Source organism: Ambystoma mexicanum, chromosome 13 (assembly GCF_040938575.1).
Source record: "Ambystoma mexicanum isolate Mex_15411 chromosome 13, UKY_AmexF1_1, whole genome shotgun sequence".
NCBI lineage: Eukaryota > Metazoa > Chordata > Amphibia > Caudata > Ambystomatidae > Ambystoma > Ambystoma mexicanum.
In genome coordinates this window covers 132782315-132808968 of record NC_090938.1, presented here as the reverse complement: position 1 = coordinate 132808968, position 26654 = coordinate 132782315, and the positions used below count along the sequence as shown (strand labels likewise).

Sequence of the window (26654 nt, the reverse complement as noted above, 5' to 3'; positions counted from 1 at the left end):
GGACATGTGGTTGTGTGTTCAGGATTGTGTACCAGACATGTGGTTATGTGTTCAGGATTTTGTACTGCACATGTGGTTTGTGGGTTCATGATTGTGTGCTGGACATGGGGGTTTCGAGTGGGTTCAGTATTGTGTGCTGGACATGTGGTTTTGGAGTCGGTTCAGGATGGTGTACTGGACATGTGGATTCAGGATTGTGTGCTGGGCATGTGATTTTGGAGTGCGTTCAGGATTTTGTACTGGACATGTAGGGTTTCGGAGTGGGTTCAGGATTGTGTGCTGGACGTGTGGTTGTGTGTTCAGGATTGTGTACTGGACATGTGGTTGCAGAGTGGGTTCAGGATTGTGTGCTGGACATGTGGTTGTGGGTTCAGGATTGTGTACTGGACATGTGGTTTATGGGTTCAGGATTGTGTGCTGGGCATGTGGTTTGTGGGTTCAGGATTGTGTGCTGGGCATGTGGTTTTGGAGTGGGTGCAGGATTGTGTACTGGACATGTGGTTTGTGGGTTCAGTATTGTGTGCTGGACATGTGGTTTTGGAGTCGGTGCAGGATGGTGTACTGGACATGTGGGTTCAGGATTGTGTGCTGGGCATGTGATTTTGGAGTGGGTTCAGGATTGTGTACCGGACATGTAGGGTTTCGGAGTGGGTTCAGGATTGTGTGCTGGACGTGTGGTTGTGTGTTCAGGATTGTGTGCTGGACATGTGGGTTCAGGATTGTGTACTGGACATGTGGTTGCAGAGTGGGTTCAGGATTGTGTGCTGGACATGTGGTTGTGGGTTCAGGATTGTGTACTGGACATGTGGTTGCAGAGTGGGTTCAGGATTGTGTGCTGGACATGTGGTTGTGGGTTCAGGATTGTGTACTGGACATGTAGGGTTTCGGAGTGGGTTCAGGATTGTGTGCTGGACGTGTGGTTGTGTGTTCAGGATTGTGTGCTGGACATGTGGGTTCAGGATTGTGTACTGGACATGTGGTTGCAGAGTGGGTTCAGGATTGTGTGCTGGACATGTGGTTGTGGGTTCAGGATTGTGTACTGGACATGTAGGGTTTCGGAGTGGGTTCAGGATTGTGTGCTGGACGTGTGGTTGTGTGTTCAGGATTGTGTGCTGGACATGTGGGTTCAGGATTGTGTACTGGACATGTGGTTGCAGAGTGGGTTCAGGATTGTGTGCTGGACATGTGGTTGTGGGTTCAGGATTGTGTACTGGACATGTAGGGTTTCGGAGTGGGTTCAGGATTGTGTGCTGGACGTGTGGTTGTGTGTTCAGGATTGTGTACTGGACATGTGGTTGCAGAGTGGGTTCAGGATTCTGTGCTGGACATGTGGTTGTGGGTTCAGGATTGTGTACTGGACATGTGGTTTATGGGTTCAGGATTGTGTGCTGGGCATGTGGTTTGTGAGTTCAGGATTGTGTGCTGGGCATGTGGTTTTGGAGTGGGTTTGGGATTGTGTGCTGGACATGTGGTTTCGGAGTAGGTTTAGGATTGATTGTGTGCTGGACATGTGGTTTGTGGGTTCAGGATTGTGTGCTGGACATGTGGTTTTGGAGTGGGGTCAGGATTGTGCACTGGACACGAGGGTTCAGGATTGTGCAACTGGACACGTGGTTTCGAGGGTGGGTTCAGGATTGTGTGCTGGACATGTGGTTGTGTGTTCAGGATTGTGTGCTGGACACGTAGTTGTGTGTTCAGGATTGTGCACTGGACATGTGGTTTGTGGGCTCAGGACTGTGCACTGGGCAGATGGTTTCGGAGTGGGTTCAGGATTGTGTGCTGGACATGTGGTTGTGTGTTCAGGATTGTATTTGTATTTGTATTTAGTTTATTTATACCCTGTTCCAAGTGTGCTGGACGCGTAGTTGTGTGTTCAGGATTGTGCACTGGACATGTGGTTGTGTGTTCAGGATTGTATGCTGGACACGTGGTTGTGTGTTCAGGATTGTGCACTGGACATGTGGTTTGTGGGTTCAGGATTGTGCACTGGACATGTGGTTTGTGGGTTCAGGATTGTGCACTGGACATGTGGTTGTGTGTTCAGGATTGTGCACTGGACATGTGGTTTGTGGGTTCAGGATTGTGCACTGGACACATGGTTTCGGAGTGGGTTCAGGATTGTGCAGTGGACAAGTGGTTTGTGGGTTCAGGATTGTGCGCTGGACATGTGGTTTGTGGTGGTTTGTGGGTTCAGGATTGGGTGCTGGACACTTGGTTTCGGAGTGGGTCCAGGATTGTGTGCTGGACACTTGGTTTCGGAGTGGAAAGATGAAGGTTGGAAGAGCTTGTTGCGCAGGTCCCACAGCGGAAGGTTCCTCTGCACCCTCAAAGGTTATATGGCACATTTCGTATATTGGAAACTAAACGGCAAATGTTTGGACATAGGCCCATAAGGATTGGTCATTTCATTAAGTTGTTGCGCCTGTGGGATTGGCTGAAGCAGTGCTCATCTTCCTGAAGACCTAGAGGGAGGCTGGCGCTTCTCTACAGCTGCCGCAAATAGGGAGTCTGCTCTAGAGTCCTTCATACGAAAAAGCTGGGGGTTTCTCTGCAATGCACTCTTTTTTTAGTCCCACTGTGATTCGTGGGTGTTAAGACGGATTTCTGAACTCTGTCCTGGTGGCGCAGAAGTTCAGAAGGCCAACCTAATTACTTGGAACAGGGTAACCTCTGGACGAGCCAGACCAATCAAGGTAGCGATCGCGGCGGTCAAGACTAGGTCTCAAGAGGGGTGAGGGTGACTGAAAGCCCGCAATTAGCACACAAAGCAAGAGCGCTTACAAACTACTCCAAACAGTTGTTATATCAAAAATATATACACATTTATTTTAAGGCCTTTAAAATAATGACCGCAGCGAGAAAATCACAATATCACAATATTAAGCCAACACAATATATATACAAATACGACAGTCGCAAGCGTTATATGCACGAAATGTGTAGTCCACCTGAAAGGGAAGGAAAACAGGAGTGCGATAATGCTTTAGACTCAGTTCGCCTTCAGAGGCACCTAACTAGATGGAAGTCCGAGCCCTGCGAAGAGTGGAGCCTTGTGCTCAAAGTACCTGCACACGCTGGTGCCAACGGGCAAAAGGAGAAGCTCTTCGGAGGAAGTCAGGCAGTTCGGGTAGTGCACAACAGAAGAAGAACAGGTTCCGCGACTCAAGCGCAGCCTCCACAGTGAGCAGAAGCAGAGCGCGAGTACGGACAAAAGGGTGCTGTTTTTACACAGCGGGGAAAAGCAATGGGCTACTGCAGGAGGGCGACCAGATCCTAGCTATACTACTCACCGGTCCCCGATGCAAGCAGACCCAGGCTTCTCCACGTTAGTTTCAGCAGCTGACAGGTTCAGAAGAGCCGGGAATGCCTCGTCGTCGTGTAGAGAAAAAAAGACGTCCCAATCGAAGAAACCTGCACAGTTTTGTCACCACAGCAGGGCAACAGAGCGGCCGTGTGTATCCGAGCCAAATGTACACTACTCACTTCAGACTTGGGAACGCCAAGTGTACGAAGCATGTGAGAGTGACCAGGACTCGAAATACAACACAACCTGGCGGCGGTTACAGAGCAGGACTCCCGTGTAAGCTGGTCAGTCAACTGGATGGCCCAGAGACGCTTCCGAAGGCTTACTGGCAGGAGATGATGAAGTCGCCGAGAATAGCTGTTCCTGCTATTCCAAAGGTCGAAGCACCAGTACAGGCCTTCTGGTTCGATCAAAGGAGTAAAGGGTTTCACAGGACGACAGCAGTGCAAAGGAGGAGTCCTTCAGCGGGTCACCAGCGATTCCTCGGTCCAGTCTCTTGGTTGCAGGATACTTGGCTCCTGTATCCCTTGAATGACTTGCACCGATCAAATACAATCCTAAACGAGTATCTAGGGCCTGTAGAAGGCTAGAGACCCAAGAGAGCTGTAACTTAGCTTACAGTGCCCTCTTGTGTCATGTTGCACGAAAGCCGCAACATGATAAAAGAAACTACGGGAAACAGTGTTCCCCAGTACTGACTGTCTTAAGGGCATGTCAGTTTCCCCGTAAGAAGGAGCGAAAGCCCAGAGGAGTGCGGCAGAAGGCTGCACTTCTCTGGCAAAGTCAAGAACAAGGTGAAAAACAACAGCAAAAAGTTTAGGGGTTGCCACATGGAAGGCAAATTACCTACAATTACGAAATCTTTCCTAACACTCGCCCCTCCCAGACTATGGACAGGGGGAACTAATCCACCCCTGGATGAGTCTCTTGTTCAGGTCGGTTAAACATTCTGGACAACCCATCAGCATTGCTATGTTGGACACCTGGCCTATGCTCAATAGTGAAGTCGAAGCCTTGTAGACTTATGGACCACCTAAGCAACTTTGGATTCTCCCCCTTCATGTTCATTAGCCACTTTAACGGCTTATGGTCAGTTTGCACAGTGAAGTGGGTCCCATAGAGGTAGGGCCTCAGCTTCCTTAGGGCCCACACAACAGAGAAACATTCTTTCTCTACCGTGGACCATCTGAGCTCTCTGTCCTTAAGCTGGCGACTAATAAAACCGATAGGGTGTTCCTTACCCTTCTCATCTACTTGTGATAGTACAGCTCCTATCCCAGTGTCAGAGGCGTCTGTCTGCATGATAAAAGGTCTTTGATAATCAGGGGCCCTGAGGACAGGGGCCTGGCACAAGGAGTCTTTTAAGCCATTGAAGGCCTTCTCACACTCGTCGGTCCAAGTTACCTTCTTGGGTTTCTTCGGAGTTGTGAGGGCAGTCAGAGGAGCAGCTATGGTGCCATAGTCTGCCATAAAATTGCGGTAATACCCCGTGAGTCCTAAGAAGGCTCTCACTTGGGTTTGCGTAGTGGGGGTAGGCCAGTCTTGTACTGCTTGTACTTTACTGGGTAGAGGCTGTATCCTCCCTCCACCTACTTCATGTCCAAGGTAAACCACTGAGCCTTGTCCAATCTGGCATTTACTAGCCTTTATGGTCAAGTGGGCTTTCTGAAGAGCCTGGAGCACAATCCCGAGGTGTTTCACATGGTCTTCCCAGGTGGCACTGAAAACTGCTATATCGTCCAGATATGCAAGACAGAATTCGTCCAACCCATTCAACACATGATTCACAAGCCTCTGGAAAGTGGCAGGTGCATTCTTCAACCCGAACGGCATTACCCGGAATTGGTAAAGGCCGTCTGGAGTAGAAAATGCTGTCTTCTCCTTGGCATGCTCTGCTAAAGCTATTTGCCAATAGCCAGCAGTGAGGTCAAACGTGCTGAGGTACTTGGAGGCACCCAAAGTATCCACCAGCTCATCTGTTCGAGGCAAGGGGTGTGCATCTGTCTTGGTGACAGCATTCAGAGCCCTGTAATCCACGCAGAACCTCAATTCAGAAGTGCCTGCCTTTGGAACCAAAACCACAGGGCTGGACCAAGGACTACTAGAGGGTTCAATCACCCCAAGGTCTAACATCTTGTTGACCTCGGTCTTAATATAAGACCGTACTTTGTCTGACATCCTGTATCCCCTACTTTTGGTAGGTACACTGTCTCCTGTGTCAATGTTATGTTTGCACCAAGGTGTCAAACCAGGCGACTGTGAAAACAGGGGGCAAAACTGCCTAAGCAAACTTTTCACCTCAGCCTGCTGATCAGAAGTCAGGTGAGGGGCCACTCGAACACCCTCAAAGGAGCTATCTGAAGGACCGCTTTGGAACAGGTCGGGGAGAGGTTCAGACTCCTCTTCCTCAACGTCTGAAGCCAGTAGCAGTGCTGCGATTACGACTCTTGGGACGAAAGCCTTCAGCCTATTCACGTGAAACACTTTTGGAGCCTGTCCAGGCCTTCCAAGGTCCACTAAATAGTTAACCTCACCCAGGGGCTCCACCACTGTGTAAGGGCCTGACCATTTGTCCTGTAAAGCTCGAGGCCTTATGGGATTCATGATCAGGACTTGCTGACCAGGTGTAAAGTTGATGAGGGAAGCTTTCTGGTCGTACCAATGTTTCACCAGCGCTTGTCCTGCCTTCAATTTATCACTAGCCAAGCCCATCAGAAGTACCATCCGTTTTCTGAGCCCTAGCACATAATCAACTACGTTGGTAGTAACAGGGGGAGTGGGCATCTCCCATCCCTCTTTGACGATGGCTAAGGGTCCCCGTACAGGATGACCGAACAGAAGTTCGACGGGGCTGAAGCCAACACCCTCCTGTGGTACCTCTCGGTAGGCAAACAGTAAGCATGGTAAAAGAAGATCCCATTTTCTTCTCTGAGGTTCCTCCAGAGCCCCAATCATGCTTTTTAACGTTCTGTTGAAACGTTCCACCAGACCATTGGTCTGGGGATGGTATGCAGAAGAGAACTTGTAGGTGACCCCACATTCTTTCCACATAGCCTGCATATACTTCGACATAAAGTTGCTGCCACGATCCGACACAACTTCTTTAGGGAAGCCAACCCTAGTAAATATGCCGAGTAAAGCTTTTGCAACTGACTTGGCAGTTACAGTTTTCAATGGGATGGCCTCAGGATACCTGGTTGCATGGTCGACCAGCACCAGGATAAACCTATTGCCCGAGGATGTTTGCGGGTCAGGGGGACCAACGATGTCGATCCCTACCCTTTCAAATGGTACCCCCACAACTGGGAGCGGTACCAACGGAGCTTGGATTGACGCGCCAACCTTACCAGACAACTGGCAGGAGGTACAACTCCTGCAGTGAGTTTCTACTTGCACCCCCATCTTGGGCCAGTAGAAGTGCATGGATAACCTTTGCTTGGTCCTCTTCATACCAAGGTGACCAGCAAGGGGAACTTCATGCGCCAACTGCAGGAGGAAGGGCCTAACAGCAAGGGGAACCACCAACCTCCTATGGTCTCCTTCTGTAGACTCTGTGGGCTCGCTATACAGGAGTCCACCTTCCCAATAAATCCTATGCGTCCCAGGAGGTTCACCCTCAAGCTGGGAGCAGGCCTGTCTCCTTAGGCCTTCCAGAGATGGGCACTCACGTTGGCCTTTACTGAATTCGTCCCTATCAGGACCTCCTTCAACTAACAAGTCTTTTAGTTCAGGATGATCGTTGGGGTCGAATACTTCAGGCATCGCCACCTCCTCGTCAGGCCCGGGCGATTGACCAACTTCCTCCACCGCAGTGGTAGGCGAGCTCGGGGGAATATTCTCTTTCCCTCGTCGTGACTTGTCGACTCCTTTCGACTTGGGTTTCCCCTTCGGCTGGGGCGGCGTATTGGACTTGGCCAATGCTGCCCATGCTTGAGACCGTGTGTGGGGTCTTTCGGCAGTGTCTCCTACGAGCCCTAAAGCTCTGAGACCATTACCTAACAAGACCTTTCCCGGGACGTTTCTCTGAATGCTCACTGGAATCCTGACTGCTGTACCATTTAAAGTAAGATTTACAGGTATTACGGGAAACATACGGAGGGGGCCGTCAGCCAACTTAGTGGGCATCAGAGTAGCTCTGGCAACTTCCTCTGAGTCTACCAAGGTAGAATCCACTACAGTGCGACTGCACCCACTATCCCTAAGAGCTGGAGTATCTACTCCATTGATCAGCACACTGTCTTTAAAGTAGTGCTTGGTATTATCCGGAATCCTAGCATAAGCCTCTGCGACTTTAGGCTCCCAGGAACCCAGGGACACTAAAACTACCTCAGCCTCTATCCCGCTGGGAAATGAGTCTGAGGAGAAGGATGCTCCTGTAATCTCTTCTTCCTCGTAGGAGGAGAAGGCCAGATTAGCGGAGTGGACCCCCAAAGGTCTAACCTTACAACGGGGATCCCCCTTCACGTGGTCAGTTGCTCCACAAGCAAAACAAGATCCATTGGGTCTGTTTACATAGGGAGGCTTATTGTAACCAGAGTTCTGTTTCGGAGGCGGACCTCCACTACCCTGCGAGTTCTCTTGTGTCTTACCCTTATTTTTCTTTTTGTGGCCCTTATGAGAAGAAGATTTAGCAGATTCTCCACCCTCCACATCTTTGGACTTTTTCCCTTCCTCCTGCTTACCAGGATGAGTTTTGTCCTTATGGGACACTCGATGTGACACCCATAAGTCTGCTGCAATGGCCAGCTTCTTAGGATCTATCTCCTTCGAATCGGCCAAATACTGCTTAAGCTCCGGGGAAGAAGAAGCAAAAATGTGTTCCAGCATGACAAGATTCGACCCAGCCAGTTAAGTTTTTCAAGGATTCAGTGACATAAGATACCCAAGTACCACCTTCCTTTTTCTTATACTCTCTGAAACGTTTCAAATATTGGGCCGGAGTCTTCCCAAACTTTAAAATGAGAGTTTGCTTTAACATTGCGAAATCAGCTCGCTCAGCCTTCGACATTTCCATAATGGCACTACAGCCAGAATGGGGCAGTCTGCTGAGTAACCAGGCAATCTTATCAGCATTGTCAACTTGTTGAACTTCGCATGCATACTCAAACGCATTCAGCCAGTCCATAATGTCATTCCTTTCCTCATACACACTGAGCAGATCTTTCGGAAACCGTGGATGAGAGGAGGCCCCAGACCCATGTCCAGGACCCTTGGACCCATTTGCAACCTGAAGCTTGGCCAGTTCCAACTGGTGATCCCTGTCTTTCTGTTTTTCTGCCTGTTCGATTTTTAGTTTGGCTATGCTGAATTCAAGCTCCTGCTGCCTAAACCGCAGCTCTTGCTTCTTGAATTCAAGCATAGCATCCCCATCAACACTGGCAGAGGAAACATTAGACATCTCGTCCTCCCTGTCCTCGTGGTCGCGATGGATCAGTGCGGCGGCAGAACCGTCGGTTCTACCAGTGAGAGCAGCCCCACCACCTTCCGCACTGTCCTCAGAAGTTATAGCGTCAAGCTGCGCTTCTTGCCACGCCACGATTCTTTGGATCATTTCCAATTTCGTGCCTTGAGAGGAAACACCTCTCTCCGCACACATCTTCTTCAATGTTTCTGATTTGGAAGCATTTAAAGTTAACAAGGTATTTGTTTCCATACTGTTAGATAGGACTATGGCCTTTTTAAAGTTATACTACAACAATTCACTACGTGTCCTGGTTGGAATAACCTGAAATGCCCTCGTTCGTGCGCAACACTGGATACCTTCAGTCGTATCCCACCGCTGTACACCAATTTGTTAAGACGGATTTCTGAACTCTGTCCTGGTGGCGCAGAAGTTCAGAAGGCCAACCTAATTACTTGGAACAGGGTAACCTCTGGACGAGCCAGACCAATCAAGGTAGCGATCGCGGCGGTCAAGACTAGGTCTCAAGAGGGGTGAGGGTGACTGAAAGCCCGCAATGAGCACACAAAGCAAGAGCGCTTACAAACTACTCCAAACAGTTGTTATATCAAAAATATATTTTAAGGCCTTTAAAATAATGACCGCAGCGAGAAAATCACAATATCACAATATTAAGCCAACACATACCATATCAACACAATATATATACAAATACGACAGTCGCACGAAATGTGTAGTCCACCTGAAAGGGAAGGAAAACAGGCAGTGCGATAATGCTTTAGACTCAGTTCGCCTTCAGAGGCACCTAACTAGATGGAAGTCCGAGCCCTGTGAAGAGTGGAGCCTTGTGCTCAAAGTACCTGCACACGCTGGTGCCAACGGGCAAAAGGAGAAGCTCTTCGGAGGAAGTCAGGCAGTTCGGGTAGTGCACAACAGAAGAAGAACAGGTTCCGCGACTCAAGCGCAGCCTCCACAGTGAGCAGAAGCAGAGCGCGAGTACGGACAAAAGGGTGCTGTTTTTACACAGCGGGGAAAAGCAATGGGCTACTGCAGGAGGGCGACCAGATCCTAGCTATACTACTCACCGGTCCCCGATGCAAGCAGACCCAGGCTTCTCCACGTTAGTTTCAGCAGCTGGCAGGTTCAGAAGAGCCGGGAATGCCTCGTCGTCGTGTAGAGAAAAAAAGACGTCCCAATCGAAGAAACCTGCACAGTTTTGTCACCACAGCAGGGCAACGGAGCGGCCGTGTGTATACGAGCCAAATGTACACTACTCACTTCAGACTTGGGAACGCCAAGTGTACGAAGCGTGTGAGAGTGACCAGGACTCGAAATACAACACAACCTGGCGGCGGTTACAGAGCAGGACTCCCGTGTAAGCTGGTCAGTCAACTGGATGGCCCAGAGACGCTTCCGAAGGCTTACTGGCAGGAGATGATGAAGTCGCAGAGAATAGCTGTTCCTGCTATTCCAAAGGTCGAAGCACCAGTACAGGCCTTCTGGTTCGATCAAAGGAGGAAAGGGTTTCACAGGACGACAGCAGTGCAAAGGAGGAGTCCTTCAGCGGGTCACCAGCGATTCCTCGGTCCAGCCTCTTGGTTGCAGGATACTTGGCTCCTGTATCCCTTTGTTCGTGAGAACTCAGGAGATCGACATGGTAGTGGTGTTTCCAGCCCCCTCTTATCCACGGTTCCCTTCGCGCCAAAACGGAGGGGAGCCAATGGGAGATCCGCTCATCAACACACACACCATTCGTGGACCAATCACGGACCACGGTGGTCCCAGGCATTCACACCACCCTAGACTCTCTGGCACCCAGGATGTGTATTGGGACCAGACATCCCAGCCCACACCCTGGAGGCACACAAAAGACATGTAGAAGCCCGCGAAAGCAACCAGGTTTCGCGGGAAAGTACATGCCCAAATAAGGAAGGCCCCGGGTCGGCTCGACCTGGGGAAGGTGAAGGGAGCAAGACGGTCAGCGGACAGGACAAAGGAGCCTCGTGGTCTGGCCATTTTTGGAGCCAGGCCACCATTTTGGGTTCAGCGCGAAAAACGCGCTTAGTACGCCAAAAGGAGCTCAAAATACACAAAACGATCGCTGCCACCATTCCAGTCCCTGAATGACTTGCACTGATCAAATACAATCCTAAACGAGTATCTAGGGCCTGTAGAAGGCTAGAGACCCAAGAGAGCTGTAACTTAGCTTACAGTGCCCTCTTGTGTCATTTTGCACGAAAGCCGCAACATGATAAAAGAAACTACGGGAAACAGCGTTCCCCGGTACTGACTGTCTTAAGGGCATGTCAGTTTCCCCGTAAGAAGGAGCGAAAGCCCAGAGGAGTGCGGCAGAAGGCTGCACTTCGCTGGCAAAGTCAAGAACAAGGTGAAAAACAACAGCAAAAAGTTTAGGGGTTGCCACATGGAAGGAAAATTACCTACAATTACGAAATCTTTCCTAACAGTGGGTTACCGATGCTGGTGCAAATAAGGTATTCATTATGTGTTCCAGTAATCGGGCAGCAAGGGAATTGGAGGCAGGAGCGAGCTCCCAAAAGTATTACTATGTGCGGCTGGTACAAGACAAGGTGCAGTTCTCAGTTTTGCAGCGGCTCCTTTCCTCTCGTGGGATTGTCTGTCAGAATAACTCCAGGCCGGTCACCGTTTCATGGTGACTTTGCTGAAGCAGGTAGACCCAGTTTTGCACCTTCACCATTGCTGACGTGCCATGCGTCATTTCCGTCCCTTCCTCTTCAGAGACTTTCCTGGATGTCTGAGGGAGAAAACCCCTTCGCAAGGCCTTAAAGGGTCAACATAGAAACAATATGCATCTGTCCTGCAAGTTATATCCTGACGAGCCTTCGAACACCAGAGGCTATTTGAATACCTTGCTAAATATGAGGAGTATTGATCCATGGGTTGGCAGCATATTGCTATAATGGGAAGGTCGCAAGGATTATTATAGGGGCGATTGATGGGATTACAGCATTGAGAATAGCACATCATTGCTCTGGGATGGGCCACTAGGATTTCATTGGGCATTATCAGGTTATAGAAGACGTCGCCTCCATGTGATAGGGCGGATTATTTCAGAAACAATTGCAGAGATTAACATTGGTCTTCGTGTATAATGCATGACATTGATTAATCAGTTCCTTTAGTAATCTCTTGCTAACCCTCGATGTTGAGGGAGTACACTGGCGAGCTGATGCAGAAGAGGGGACATCTGTACAGAGCGTTACAGGGTTGACCTTGTGGGTTTGACGCAGAATATTATACGAGAGTTTCCAGGCATTAAGTTCGATAATAATATAGGAGAGGGTGGATGGATTAGATCAGGATTTAGCAGAGCATTGCTACAGGATAGATCAGAAGGATTACATTGGACGTTACCAGGGTATTGGCTGCTAATATAATATTGGCGATTACTGCGGAAAGGGTTGCGGGGATCAACATGATTTTAATATAAAAGTTACATCAATTGCACTGGTGATTACCAAAGGGTTACTATAGGAAACCCTCCAATTATCAGGCACTCAGTATTGGAAAGTGGTTATCGTAGGAAATCCAATTTAGTGGAAAATACTAAAGATGAGCCCGATAATGAATCCTTTCATCACATATAACTACAGCTCAAACGGCTAACCAAATTGCAGAACCCACCAGGTGTTTGGCCATTATGTAACAATATGTATACAGAGTTCTGGCTTTGGGAAGGTCCCGAAAGTGGCTGCCATGTTGAAGCATCAAAGCGATGTGAGCTGAGGCAGTGCAGGTTGACGCCCTACACGCTTACTGGTGCTTTCCTTTAGAGCCTTTCACGGTTCTGTCTGAGAGCATATGGAGGGACGAGGTCTGAGGCGCGATCAAGTTGTGCCCGGGCTCACTGTGTGGCGATGAGTGGTTGAGAGGGACACTCAGGGGGTGTTTCGGGAGCCCATGACACAGTGGCACAGGTTCTCAGTGCAGCGGTTCCCAGAGGGTAGCCGCGTCACTCCAGTAGCCTCGTAGCCCGGTGGGGCGTCTCCATGCTTGTGGTGAGTCCTGCATGCTTACAGGCTAACAGGCTAATAGGCGTATTAGACTGAAGAACATGCAGCCATTGTGCAGTGCATCATAGTGCCACAAGTTTCTTGTGGGCTTCTGTGTGTGCCTTGGGAGTGGTGCTAGTCCCCATAGTCTTGCTCTATGTCATGCTCTGTGTCAGTGCGGTGAGTGCATTTGGCACCCTGTGAGTGACACAGCAGGAGTGGACGAGAAGAGTTTCAAATATTTAGTGACACCCCCCCACTCCCTTGATTGGGGGTGGGGGGGTCATTGTAACTGTATACCTTTTTTTTGCCTCTGCTAGAGGCTGTTTCGGGTAATGATACTATTGGCCAGGTGAAATGCTGCGCCAATTATGTTGATAAGCCAACTGTAGCCACAAAGGAAGTGCCTGAGGCGGCTGCCTTAGTGCGTGAGCGTTCGGGGACAGGCAGTGCGACTTGATGCTTACCCGTTTCTTGGTGCTCTCCTCTGGTTGGAAGCGGCTGATGCAGTACGCTGCAGATACTGTAGTGAGCTGCCGCTGTGGGCGAGACAGAGCAGGAAAGTTCTCCATTTGGTAAAGGCAACACTGTGCTGAGAAGGAAGACCTGGAGTGGCGACAACCCCCGGTTTGAGCCAAGTAAAACCGCCTCAACTCCGACAACTCAGTAGATTGGATGCATTAGAGGTTCCTGTCCCTAGACCAGGTAAGCAGTGCCTGATTGGGACTATAGTGGTTATCGCTTTCGAACTAGTGTTGGGCATTATCTCTGCCGGCTAAGCCTATTTCTCAATCCTCGTTCAGTGCGTGATGAGTTAAGTGCAGTTAACATTCTAGATGCTTTGGAGGTGTGTGTGCAGGGATTTCCTGTTGTGGATCATTAAATACCCCTGAGATAGCACGCCCGGCAAAGCAAAGTGCAAAGCAGGGCGCTGCTTGGTTGCACAGTGTGAGTGTCAGGTGGAGGAAACACTTACCACGCAGTTGCAGTAGCGTGCAACATGTTGAAATCCATACGCAAGAAAAGTTCCCTTTGCCTGATCTGCGGAGTGAAATTTGCGCCTACTGTGCATCATGTATGATTTGAGGAGGAAAGGGGGGACCTCAGCCCAAAGTGTTGCTCTTGGAAGCGGCACTGATTTTCTCAAACAACCGCAATAGTATGAGTTGGGCAGTTGCATGCTACTTTCTCCCTCTCCTAATATTGTGTCTGACAGTTTGCCCTCAACATGTGCATCAGTGGCCATCCAACAATTGTCGACCCAAAGAAAAGGCTCTACATCATTTCCAAAATGACTATTTTCTATCTCCTACAAGCACAGTAGTTGATCTAGAAGCCTCTCAAGTGAGTGACCTTGGCTCCTTACCTCGAACAATAAACAAATCAAATTTTAGGGAAATCGGCTCCTTCAGAAGTGGGAGGGCAGGGGACGGAAATTAATATAATTGATTTACCTCAATTATCAGCCTCATTGCTCAACACCCCGCATATTTTTACAGGAGAGGATTTATCAGTCTAAGGCTCAGAAGTCCCGATTGAAGATGAATCAGGGGTAAGAATACTGGAGAAACCAGCCGTAACAAGAACCTAGACCCGGATGCCCTGTTGAATTCCTCAATAAAGGGAATACATGAAGAACCTTTGGATGAACTAAAGGGTCAGACAAGAATATTGAACCCGATTGCTGTGTCCCTTAAATAAAATCAAGCTCTGAGAATTGGAGACTCTGGTTGGACTACCAGCTTGGGGCGGGAGGAAAAGGGTTGGAAAGAGAAAGGGCATCCAACTAAACCCCACACAAACCTCACTTCCCATTCAGGATAAAAGGACAGTGAATGTAACAACAGACATGAAAGAATAGGTGGTGAAGGATAATGGACTAACACAGGTCACAGGTATGAGTGGTAAGGGTAAAGGAAAAAAAAAGAACAATAATATCCAATAAGGCCCTAACTCATCTAGAAAGTTCTTAAGGACTCTTTCAGAGTTTATTAGGAGACAAAAGGAAGTCTCACTAAATGGTAAAATGTCATTGGTGAATCCTGATCCAGCACTGACAACATCATTGATAGATGCTGAATAGCAAATGTCTATTATTAAAGTGGGAAGTTTCCTATATGAAGATAGACCGGATTCTGCAGCTCATGTGTCGACCTCCAGCCCCAATAAAAAGTCTCTGTAGCAAAGGGAAAGGAATTGAATATTTAGGGGTAACTGCAAAAAAGAAAAAAGCCATTGGAATGGTCAGCAAGTGAAAAATATGTTCTCGAAAAACTGGCAAAATGGAATCCTTTCCAGTGACTATAGGAGCTACAACTACAGCATGCCAAACATTGATTAATAAGATATGGAACTGGAATATTCCTGGGGATGCCAGCCTGAGAGCACTGGCGGGAAGGGATGACCATCAATCCAATAACCCTTTCTGAAGGGGAGCGCCAGATATGCATAAAGATGGGTTCGTGGAGGCCTGCTGCGAGACTGTCCTGCTGAGATCTCCTGCAGCACCCCCTACAAGAGCACAGGGAGTAAAGAGGGGAGATGATCATCCAGAACCAGGTCAAAGACATGTTGACTGTCAAACATCCATGCCACTTGGACAAGATCAGGGAACAGTTCCCATAGAAAGTTCTCATAGAAACAACAAGGGGGTCTTGGTGGCAATAAGTGTGGTGTAAAAAGTGTGGTCGGATGGTGTTTGAATTAAAAATCAAAATCGTACCAGGTTGATGTTAGAATATCTGTTCGAAGTCGGTGGCCAAGTTGTGTTGAATAGAGTCAAGATGCTAGAGCTACTATATGAGGTACCTATCCTATGCCTTATTTCATCAAAGGATATCGACCAGGTTGATTTTATAGATAGTAACCATGTTGATCGAGTGGTATTGACCATCACATCACGTCTGGTATTATAATGCTCTGTTGGATGGAATCTGCAGTTTGAGGCAATTGGGCTACTATCTTGCTCCCTATAAAGTGAGGAGCCTGGCTGGTGAGGGGGCCAGATAGCATATGCTCAAGAAGGAGGGCATATGCCAGCAGTCGGGGTCAATGATGGCTCCCGGTTAAGATGCAGCATTAAGAAGCTGAAAGAAATTAAAACTGATGCCAACCTCTTAGGGTCCAGTGAGTGGCAGTGGTTAGCGTTCTCATTAAAATAATCAATTACGCAACTGAGAGACTTAAAGCAGCACCTTTAGAGCCATGGAATCTCTCAGCTGCTTATCCCCCAATGAGCAATGACCTCCTCTGCCAGAGTATATTTAAGCACTCATCCCACTACAAGAATGGAATACTCCTAGCCAAACAAGACACCTATAACAAGAGAATTATGCAAGCCAACTCGAGCACAAAAGAACTATTCATAATCCTTAAAGAACTCGAATCCCCAATACCTGTACCAGGCACCTGTGTTAAGGATAACAACTGGTGCACCAGTATTCAAAAAGCTCTATCCAACAAAGTAGCAACCCTACAGGACAAGATTGCCATGAAAAAAAACAAATAACCTAGTCCAACAACCCAGCAAGCCCACATCCACACACAAGCCCACGCATCGCTTCATTTTAAGTTTCTATCCTAGAGGTTGAGACACTCATCCTCACACTTAAACCGTCCAACTGCCAAGGAGACCCATGCCCTGCCCAAATTATTAAAGATGCTGCCAGAGACCTATCACTCTTCATCTCGAAGCTCATCAACGCATCTTTCTCCACTGTTACTATCCCCAGAAACCGCAAGGAGTCCTGGGTACTCCCACTACTCAAAAAGCAATCTTTAGACCCCACCATACCCACAAACTATAGACCCATCACCACAATTTCTTTCCTGCTCAAAATATTAGCTAGGGTAGCATACATCCAAATACAGAAATATCTAGAACAAAATCATCTCTTAGGAGTCCGCCAGTCAGGTTTCAGGCCCCAACACAGGACCGAAACAGCGTTGATAGACCTCAAGGCTCAAATTGATGCACTTTAGGGATAATGGTAAAACCGCCCTGTTGCTCCTGCTCGACCTATTAGCCGCGTTCGACTTGGTAGACCACAAAGTCCTCTGTACCACTTGGACACGGCTGCACACTTTCCGCAGGAAGCAATAGGCTGGATACAATCCTTCATGAAAAATAGGACCATGCATGTCTTTTCACCAACAGCATCCGCTGACCCCATTCCCATCACCTGCGGAGTGCTACAAGGCTCATGTGTGTCACCCACTATGTACAACATATTCACTAAGCCCCTTTTCAATGATCTTGATGGTCTTGGTATCACCTACACGAACTATGCAGATGATACTCAGATCCTCTTACCGCTGACGGGAGATTATGACAAGGATTTGGCCTTGGTGAATAGGGTGTACCTCATCACCCAGGCATGGATGGTCATCCATTGTCTATGCCTGAATGATGACAAAACTGAGCTCATCATCCTCGGCACCACCCCCAATCTTAATAAACTCGGCCACAAATACACTCGTTTTGACATTGATGGCAACACAAAGTTGACAAAGAAATTAAAACAATAGGCTTTTACTTAGACGCCACCCTCTCCCTCACCAAACAGGTCAACTCCATGGCCTCTGCCTGCACTTGTAAGCTAATTAGAGTAGCCAAGCCCTTCTTCTCCACGCTCAGCTGCACTACCATGGCCAGAGCCCTAATTCCTTCGAAACTGGACTATTGTAATGCCCTGTATCTGGGAGCCAACAAGCATATAATTATTAAAATCCAGATTCTACAAAACAACGCCCTCAGAGCAGCGCTGGGTATTGCAAAAAAAATCACATCTCAGAGACAGGGAGAATTAACAACTGGCTCACCATCAATGACAAAATCCTGCTAAAAACGGTCTCACTCACACATAAGTGCCTAAATAATGCCACCCGGCGTTACCTTATAGAAAGATTCAAAAGACAATCATCTAACCGTCCTACAAGAATGGCCAACACGAACCTCCTGGCGATACCTAGGTTTAAAAGATCCAAAACTGGAGGGTGTAGCTGCTCAGTCAAAGCTGCCCAGCTGTGGAACTCCCTACCCTTCTCATGTCTGTTGTATAAACCTATTGACTACCTCCTTACTGTATATATGTGAACAGCACTGTAACCAAGCTGAAAATATTCTGGTCTCTTTCTGCGCCCCGATACCCTCGGATCTGGTGCGTGTTATAAATAATAAAATAAACATTGTTCTCCTATGGGAGGTCTGGTTGAATTCTACTCCAGCAATGAACGGGGTACAGATGTGGTTATAGCCAGCTATCAAGGGTAAACAGGGGCATCCATTGGGGGGCCTTATTACTGCTGTTAGAAATGATGCATGGTTTGCCTTTATGCAACGATGGGACTCTAATAGGGGCATCTTGGCAATTGGCTTTTGAAGAATGGGAGCAGTGGTAGAAAATATTTTGATTATTAACATCTATTGGCAGAAGGCGCATTGTGGTCTCCAAAGCTTCCTATCCAGTCTGTCAGAAATCCTGAAGGGTGGCTCACAAGATCTCCGGGAGGATTGGTCATGCTAGCCGGGGATACCAGTTCTTTCTGCGTGCATCTATTGAATAGGTTGAGTCAATCTAATGATAAGAGTGCTCACGGGTGAATTGTGGCAACAATTTGCATAGAATCAGGGTCTTTATCTGTTGAATGAATATTGAGGTGTCAGGTCAATCTAGCTGAACCATCGGCTTTATTTTTGTCTCTCGCGGTTTGTTGGACAAATGCATCTCTTTTGTTATTGAGGCAATGAGTTGAATGTAAGCTGGGCTGGTAACAGGGTCAAATGGAATTACCATAATATTGGGATCACTGATATTGAACTCAGGCATGTAATGATTAACAGCAATATGCAGCAAAAGGTTGAAATGTTATTGGCCAGGAATATGGCTTCCTTGTTAGATATGCTTTGCGGGAAACTGCGTCAATGTTGTTTCTCCATACCCTTTTAAAAAAACAATCATAGAATGGCTGGGGTAGTGGCAGAACAAAAAAAAACACTTGCAAAGCTTATCCAGTACATTAAAAAAGTAAATAAAATTAAATGGGTCTTTGCAGAACTGGTCAGGAAAGGGAGACAGAGATATAAGAACTGGCTGATTAACCACAGACATCAGTTGTTTTAACAAGATGGAGAAATAATGCTATCCATGCTGATGCAAAACCAAAATTCGAATTTGTGAGCAATGATTAATAGCTTAGAGCTGAATCAAGAACATGTGCAAGCTATACCAATACTGGAGGAGGCATGGATGAACCATTTCACTCCGCTGTATGGATATAAGGAAGGTAATGTGACGTTGGTGGTATCAAACAAGAATAGTCTGTGGCGTTTAAAATTCACAGTGGATGATATAGAAAGAGCCATTCGGAAGACTAGCAGCTCGAGAGCCGGGGGACCAAATCGACTTGCGAATAAACTGTTCAAAAGGGACCCGGAGATGTGGGCAGTAACCATGTCTTCACTGTTTTCTGATATAATGGGAAAAAAATGGACCCCCAATATCATGGAAACATTCCGGGATCATCCCAATCTATAAGAAAGGCAGCCGAACAGAGCCGCTCAATTATCGCCTGATAGCGCTTTTGATGCTGACAACAAGGTTTTTTGCAGCGCTAATATTAAAAGATTTGGAAGCCTGGATTAACCAAAAGGGCATGCTAAATAATAAATCAAACAGGCTTCAGAAGGGGGATTGAGACGGATTGCAACAGGCTCATAATGTCATGTATACAAAGATCTGCCTGGCAATAGAATGCAACCCCCTACATTCGTTGCATCCTTAGATCTATCTATGGCCTATGACATGGTAGATAGAAATGTGCTGTGGTCCAAATTAGGTCTATGGGGAATTGATCAGGGCTTATTAAGCATATTAGTCCATCTCCATCAGAATACCACGAAATAGGTAAACTAGACAGAGAGGGCCTTCTATCTGTTAAAATCAAAACCCTCGTAGGATTGAGGCAAGGATGTGTGTTGGACCCCGGTCTATTTAACTTGTACGCAGCTGATATAGGGGTCCACCTCAATCAGGCTTCCTTCATTGTCCCACGTATTGGGGGTCTTAAAAAAAATGGCTATCTTACGTGAAATGCTTTGTCCTATTTGCCAAGACTCCCGTAGGCACCCAAAGATTGCATTTGAAAACTATATGAACTCCAACAGATAAAAAATGAAAACCCTGAAAACGATAATTTTGAACATTAGCAACAAAAGGAAGAAGCAGAGCTGTCCTTAGTTTTTGAGGGGAAATCCAGATTGAAAGTAGTGGACGGTCTGGTTTAGCATGGTTTCTCTGTACAGCCACCCCAGCGAAATCCACCTTACGAGAGATTTTGAAAACAAAAGCCAGTAAGCCAGCCGCCCGGATGGCATTCATAAATAACAGATATGGCAAATTATCCCTGAACCACATAGTAAAATTCTATAATGGAAAAGTTGTTCCAAAACGTGTATATGGGATGGAAGTGAGGCCGAACTGGCAATTGGAGGAACTGGATAGCCTGGAGGCCATGATTTGGAAACAAGTACTGTATGTTCTACCAAAATATACCCCCCTGATGGCACTTGGTTGGGAATTAGGTCTCCAATCACTGAAAAGTCGAGTGGGCTGCCTTCAATTAGCACAGTTTACAAAATGAAGAATTGCAAAAGATGATCTGATGTACTCTCATCTGGGTAAAGAATGTGCGCACCGCTGTGAAGCACCCCTGAATGAGTGTGTTAATAATTGTAAAACCCAGCTAGAACCTCTGAATCTGTCTGAGGAAACTTTATGGACAAATCCAGGCAGGGTGAAAGCAATGATTCATTTGAATGACTGGATCAACATAGGAGAAGACTTGAGCAAATATTACCTGTATGGTCATGTGACAGCGATATCTAAAAAAGCAGGAAGAATGGAATTTTATGCCCACTGTTTCCCTGACAACAAGTGTATGACAGATTTTATATGGTTTCAGCTACATGCATTGGGCAGAAAAGAAATACTGGGCATTAGGAATGGTCTTGATCAAGAGAACTCTCTGTGTAGATTCTGCAAACTCCCAGGCATGACTGAGAGCTGAAAACATTTGCTAGTCCAATCTGTTGTGGCTATCTATGTTGAATGGGGCCTCAAATTCCTTGATAGAAGCAGTAGTAAGATTTTTTTTTATTATGTAAATTATGTTGATAATGGAGTGTTTTAAGATTTTAGTAGGCACTCAACGGTTCTATGTTCATTTATCGACATGGCGTTTTTTCGATGGATTCTTTGCCTAAATTTATTTTCTCAAAAAAACCCATCGCAAATGTGTTTTATTTTTAGGGGTGTTGCCCCTCCCACCCAACCTCCCCCATTAATCTAACACTATTCCTGACCCGCCACCCCTTATATACCCTTGCTGACAGACAGCCCCCTATTTTTCCCAATGGGGTTTTTCAAGAGAAATAAGTCGTCAAAAAACCCATCGAAAAAATGTATGTTGATGAATTTTTGCTTATCCTTTTCTTCTCTTTTTTCTTATTCTTTCTCTTTGGATTTGATTTATAATGAATTGTAAAGTTGTAAAGGTTTGAATTCTTTTAAACCTTAAACAATAATCAAACTTTATGCGTTGCTATGGTATAATTAATAGTTTGTTCTGATCGATTTTGTCTTTGTATTCCAGAGGAGGGAACCAGCTAAATGTAAGATGCCTGGCGAAAAACATTCCAATAAGAAAGGCGATCAAGGAGAACTACTCAGAATCTTTGCACATTCGACTTCACGAAGCAAATCTGATCAAATACCTGTATATAAATGCAAAATTTAATCATCCACTTCAAGACCTCTAAAGGCAATACAACTTCGTAAATGCAGCTAAAACGTAAGATGCCTGGCGAAAAAAGAAAGGCGATCAAAAAGAACTACTCAGGATATTTGCACATTCGCCTTCACGAAGCAGATCTGATAAAATACCTGTATATCAATGCAAAAGTTAATCACCCAATTCAAGACCTCTAGAGGCAATACAACTTGATAACGTAAATGCAGCTAAAATGCGATGAGCAGACAAAGAATGCCTGCTCCAGGAGAAAAAAATAAGTTTTATTTATTAGTGTGAAAACATTGATGAAAACATTCCTACGTCATCTGCTTATACACATCCATCACAAGACCAGACTAGGCAGGAAAATGGTAAATACTAAAAATATACAAATCTGCACAAGCTGAAACTTCAAGCACAGCTATCTGTTAGCATTAAATAGTATGGAAGAAAGCCCCCTCAAATAGCGGCATGTGGGGTACAACGACAGTGCACAGACGGGCACAACTCCCAGATCATCAGAACATGAATGCCAACTGAATGGAGCTCACTTTCTGTAAATGCATCAAGCCTTGCCTGCCACCTTACAAAGATGTATATATATATAGAATGTAGGCTACGGGACGGATTTGTAGACACAATGAATTCTTTCTATAGGGATCACCCATTAATGCTACTGCATGTTTAATTATTTCTAAAAGCATTCAGCTATGGACATACAATTAATATGTTATGTCAATATACTTTGTTAAAAGCTTTAGTGCACTGATGGATTCAAATGTATATTACAGAGTGGCACAAAGTCAAACATTTATGGTCTGTGACGCAGCACAAGGTTGCAGACATTTTATTACTCTCCAGATTTCCTCAGCTCTGTTGACTGAGATGTGTTTCAAGCACAAAAAGATACATGGACAGCAATACAATGACAGGACCTTAAGTGGGTATTGGTAATTGAAACCTCATTGCATTGTGTCCATCTGGAATTATCTTTGAAATGTTATTAAAGAGTCTCCCTCCCACTTCATCCCCCACCTGTTATAGGATTCCTTGTTTTTCATACAGGTGAATCTGCTTTTTACAATGTCCCTGAACACTGATATTTGTGGGTCTTAAATCGCTAGGCGCATGAAGGGACCACTAGAACAAAACTAGGATCTGACATTAATAAACATGTATGTAAAAGTTTATTATCCATAACACTAATTTGGCAGCTTAGCGTCTTTTGTAAATGCACATGTTTTGCAGACTTATGCCATAGAACAGTCTGCCCCAGCACAGCTTGACCAAGTTTGAAAGACAATCAGTGGTTGTGAAGGGAACGTCCATTCAGACCCAGAATCCAAGAGTCATACATACAGAGACTTGATTGGACTCTGTGTTGTGTTCAATATATTAAGGCTATGTTTATTTAATAAAGAAATTACTAAACTATTGATGCCAACATGTTCTAAAAACATGCTTCTTCATTACAGCATCAAACTACAAAAACATTTGCATGTTTAAAGACATTTCCCATTCCAGGGAGATTATTAATTTTATAACCTGGGTGATTTTGACCTGCGCAGGTCTCTTGAAGGAAGACTTCAAAAGACCTGGTTACTAGACCCACCAACTTTAGATGGTGTTGAGGTTGTCAGCTCCCCAGCAACAAAAGGTGCTAATGGAAGACCGGCTGAGGGCCTACTCGCAGCAATTCAACCAGGCAGCGGCTTTTACCTGGACTCCATTCTGAGGACTGACGCCTTCATCTTAGCCATCACAACTGCGGGAAGCCAGACTACAACATCAAGGGGAAGTAAGGCTAAGGACCTCTTACTCTTAATCAACATCTACTGGAACCCTAAAGCGCAGACTGACGAGAATTTTCTGAATGAGATATGACTAGCCATCGACAAAGCTATCTCAGATCACGAGATCAGTCACGTTCTAATACCTAAACGCCACCTGTGCAAACCAAGGAACGGAAACTGGAATGGACACTTATGGCAACCACGTTGAGGAGATGTATCCAGAGAAAAAGACCTCTACAGTTGGTCGAAGAGGCAGTCAGTGGGCTCATCTCATGACCTCAAGAGACCTTCATAACTTACATACTGTAAGGACCAAACACAAACCGATTATCCCGACATGGGAACACGGAGGCAGAATGGCGAACACTGACCATATTTATGTGTCCAGGAGTCCCCTGGCACTGATCTCCTTCTTTGAGGTCAAACGAACAAACAGTGACCACAACATCTTAATTACAGCATGGGTAGTACCGACAAAAACTACGAGATACAACATGGAGCATCATATTGAATTAGTAAATCAAGGCAAACTCCCATAGCTAACAAACACTACAGTAAAAAACATTACTGAGCAATACCATAGAGAAAAATGCAATATCAAAAACACGCAAGAACTGGCCAACATGGATTATTTCCCCTTGTTACAACCTTACCAATATACCTGGAGAAAGAAGAACTTCCACCAAAAGCTACACTTCTCCAGCATGGGGTCTGGCATGGATTCACATGCTCATGAATATTCCCTGTCGTCAGGCTGGGAATCCTCGGTAAAGAAAAAATCAGTATCAGTTTCGTTTCTGATCTGTCTTTCGTAGTAGTAACCAATCACTGATCTCTGCGTCATACTGACCACAGCCAATGACTGCCGTCTACCTAAGCCCCGCCTCTGGCAGCCATCTTCAGATTTTTACCGCACGTTCAAGTGTTGGGAGTCCTCGTGCTTAGCTCACAAGCTTTTACTGCGTGTTTCGCGCTTTTTCAGGTGAATTTTCACATTTTTTCGGTTAATCGAGCCTCAAGCTCCACCGTTTCTACTCCCGTTAACGGCTACCCGGTGCGAGATTTTCCTACGCCCCTCAAGGGTGATGATTTCGTCGAATCAACTTCTTGGAGGATTCCAGAAGATTTGCGGCCTACTTCGGGATGGCCCAGGATGCGAGTTCGTCGCCAGGACCCAAGCTGTTTCGCAGCTGCCCTGGATGCGGGCTGCAGAATGTGTTTAAGGAAGACGAACATTCGCGATGCCTCTACTGTCTTTATGGGGACAAGACTCATGTAGAGAAGGACTGCCAGTTCTGCAAGAACTTGTCGGAGCGGACCATGAAGGACCGTCGATCCCGTCTCGCAAGCTGGTTGGAGAAGGGCTCGACGGGTGAGAAGAAGAAGAAAGGGTCCGAGCGGGCTTCTAAGTCCTGTGCGGGCGCCCCGGCGACGGGGGCCCAACACCAGGCAAAGCGCCGCAAGTCCGCTGGCTCCGCGAGCGCCGAAAGGTCGGACTCTTCGGTCGCCAGGCTGGGCGCACCGTCAACCACGAGCCAACGCTCCGGTTCGAGGAAGAGAAAGTCCGAGACCCCGGGTAAGCTTCGGGAGAAGCCCCGTCCGATCTCGGAAGAGGGGGAGCGAGGCGTCGCCCCTCCCCCGAAGGAGAAGGCCCGGGACGCACCAAGGTGGTGAAGGCCCCTACCGAGCAGGCGAAGGCCTCTATCAAGGCTATCGTGGCGACTCTTGCCAAGCCGGCAGAGACACCGCCAGCGGAGACTGCCTCCAGGACTAGAGTTTCCCTGCCGCCAAGGAGGGAATCCTCTTTTCAGCCCATCGTCGTGGCCGCCATGATGGAAGAAGCGAGGGGGGGCACGGTGCCCTCCTCGAGCTCGGAGTCAGCCTCGGAGGAGGAACTGACCGAGGCCGTGAGGAACCTCGAAGTCCAATTCGAGAAGGTTCGATCCCGTCAGGAAGATCCTCGGGAGATAACTGAGGAAGACGACGATGGTGAGGGAGAGCGGCCTTCCCTTCCGGCACAGCCGGATCCTAGGCCTCAGGATGGCTCGGCGGCCATTTTGTCTGCCATCCAGTCCTTATGCTCTGAGATAAGGACGAGATTCCCACGGCCCAGGCCGGAGGAACCGCAACCTGGCCCGTCGGGAAGTCCTCAGTACAAACGACGGAGGACCCAACCCTCTCCTCCGCTCGCCCCCGTAAGGCCTACAGTTCCCTCCTCATCCTCCCACGAGTCGGGAGATGACGGTGCGTTGGGCTCGACGACGGGTTCTGAGTGCGACGACGACGGAACGGGTCTCCCGTCGCACGGGCCTCGCCGCCCGACGAGATTGGCTCATTCCACGCCATGATCGCCAGGGCGTCCGAATTGTTCCAGCTCTGCCCGGAGGAGCAGAAAAAGGAAGGTTTCCTCTATCAGCGCCGGGAGGCCAAGAGGAAGACGGTCATCGCGGTGCCCCTAATCGATGACATTTGGGAGGAGGGCCTGTCGGTTCTCAAAAACCCCTCCACGGCACCAGCCAAACGGGACCGGTACGAGAAGAAGTACCGGGTCCCCGAAACCGCTCCCCTGTGCCTCAGGGCCCAGCCAACGCCAGACTCGGTCGTCTCGGCGGCGGCGAAGAAGAAAGCGGTGGGGTCAGGAGCCTCGACGTCGAATTCCCCGCCGGACGGCGAGGGAAAGAAGTTGGACGCCATGGGACGGCAGGTCATTTCGTCGGCGGCGACGACAATCAAAGCGGCCAATGCCCTGGCGATCGTGGCCCGTTACGACAGGGAGCTCTGGTTTAAGCTGGCCCCCATATTGGACTTCCTGCCGGACGACAAGAGGTCCGAGGCCCTGGAAATACTGCAAGAGGGCGAGGTGGCGTCGGACCACGTCATAACGGTGGCAACCGATATTGCCGATAAACGGGTTCCGCCAGCTTGGCAACGGTGTTTGCCTACGACAACGGGGTTGGCTCCGGGCGACCGACTTCCGTCAGGGCGTCCAGACCAGGGTGTTGGACATGCCGTTCGACGGCAGCAACTTGTTCGGGAAGGCGGTGGACGAGTCCCTCCAAGCCATAAAAACGGACACGGAGACGGCCCGCGCCTTAGGAGCCCTTCAGCAACGACGGCCCTTTTTGGAGCTCCGGAGGCAGACAGGGTGCCTCCAAGGGATCCAGCGGTGGCTCGTCGTCCTACCGCCAGGCGGCACGCTCCTCGTCTCAGGAGGCCTACAGGGGTCGCGGCATGTAGGGAGCGCCTCGCCGCCATCGGCAAGGTGGCCAGGGCGGCAAGGCCACCACCTCCAAGCAGGACTGAACCGGCCGTGGTCTCGAGCCCCCACCGAAGCA

General features: G+C 47.8%; 1 protein-coding gene across 1 annotated transcript in view; it reads left to right on the top strand.

Moving 5' to 3' along the window:
- Positions 1 to 22732, top strand: part of LHFPL5 (LHFPL tetraspan subfamily member 5) — a 106604-nt gene extending 83872 nt beyond the window's left edge. Inside the window, exon 3 of the mRNA XM_069633442.1 lies at positions 21389 to 22732. Coding sequence (XP_069489543.1) covers positions 21389 to 21405 — 17 coding nt within the window. The 3' untranslated portion in view covers positions 21406 to 22732. The remainder of the gene's footprint in view (positions 1 to 21388) is intronic.
- Positions 22733 to 26654: the final 3922 nt, after the last annotated feature.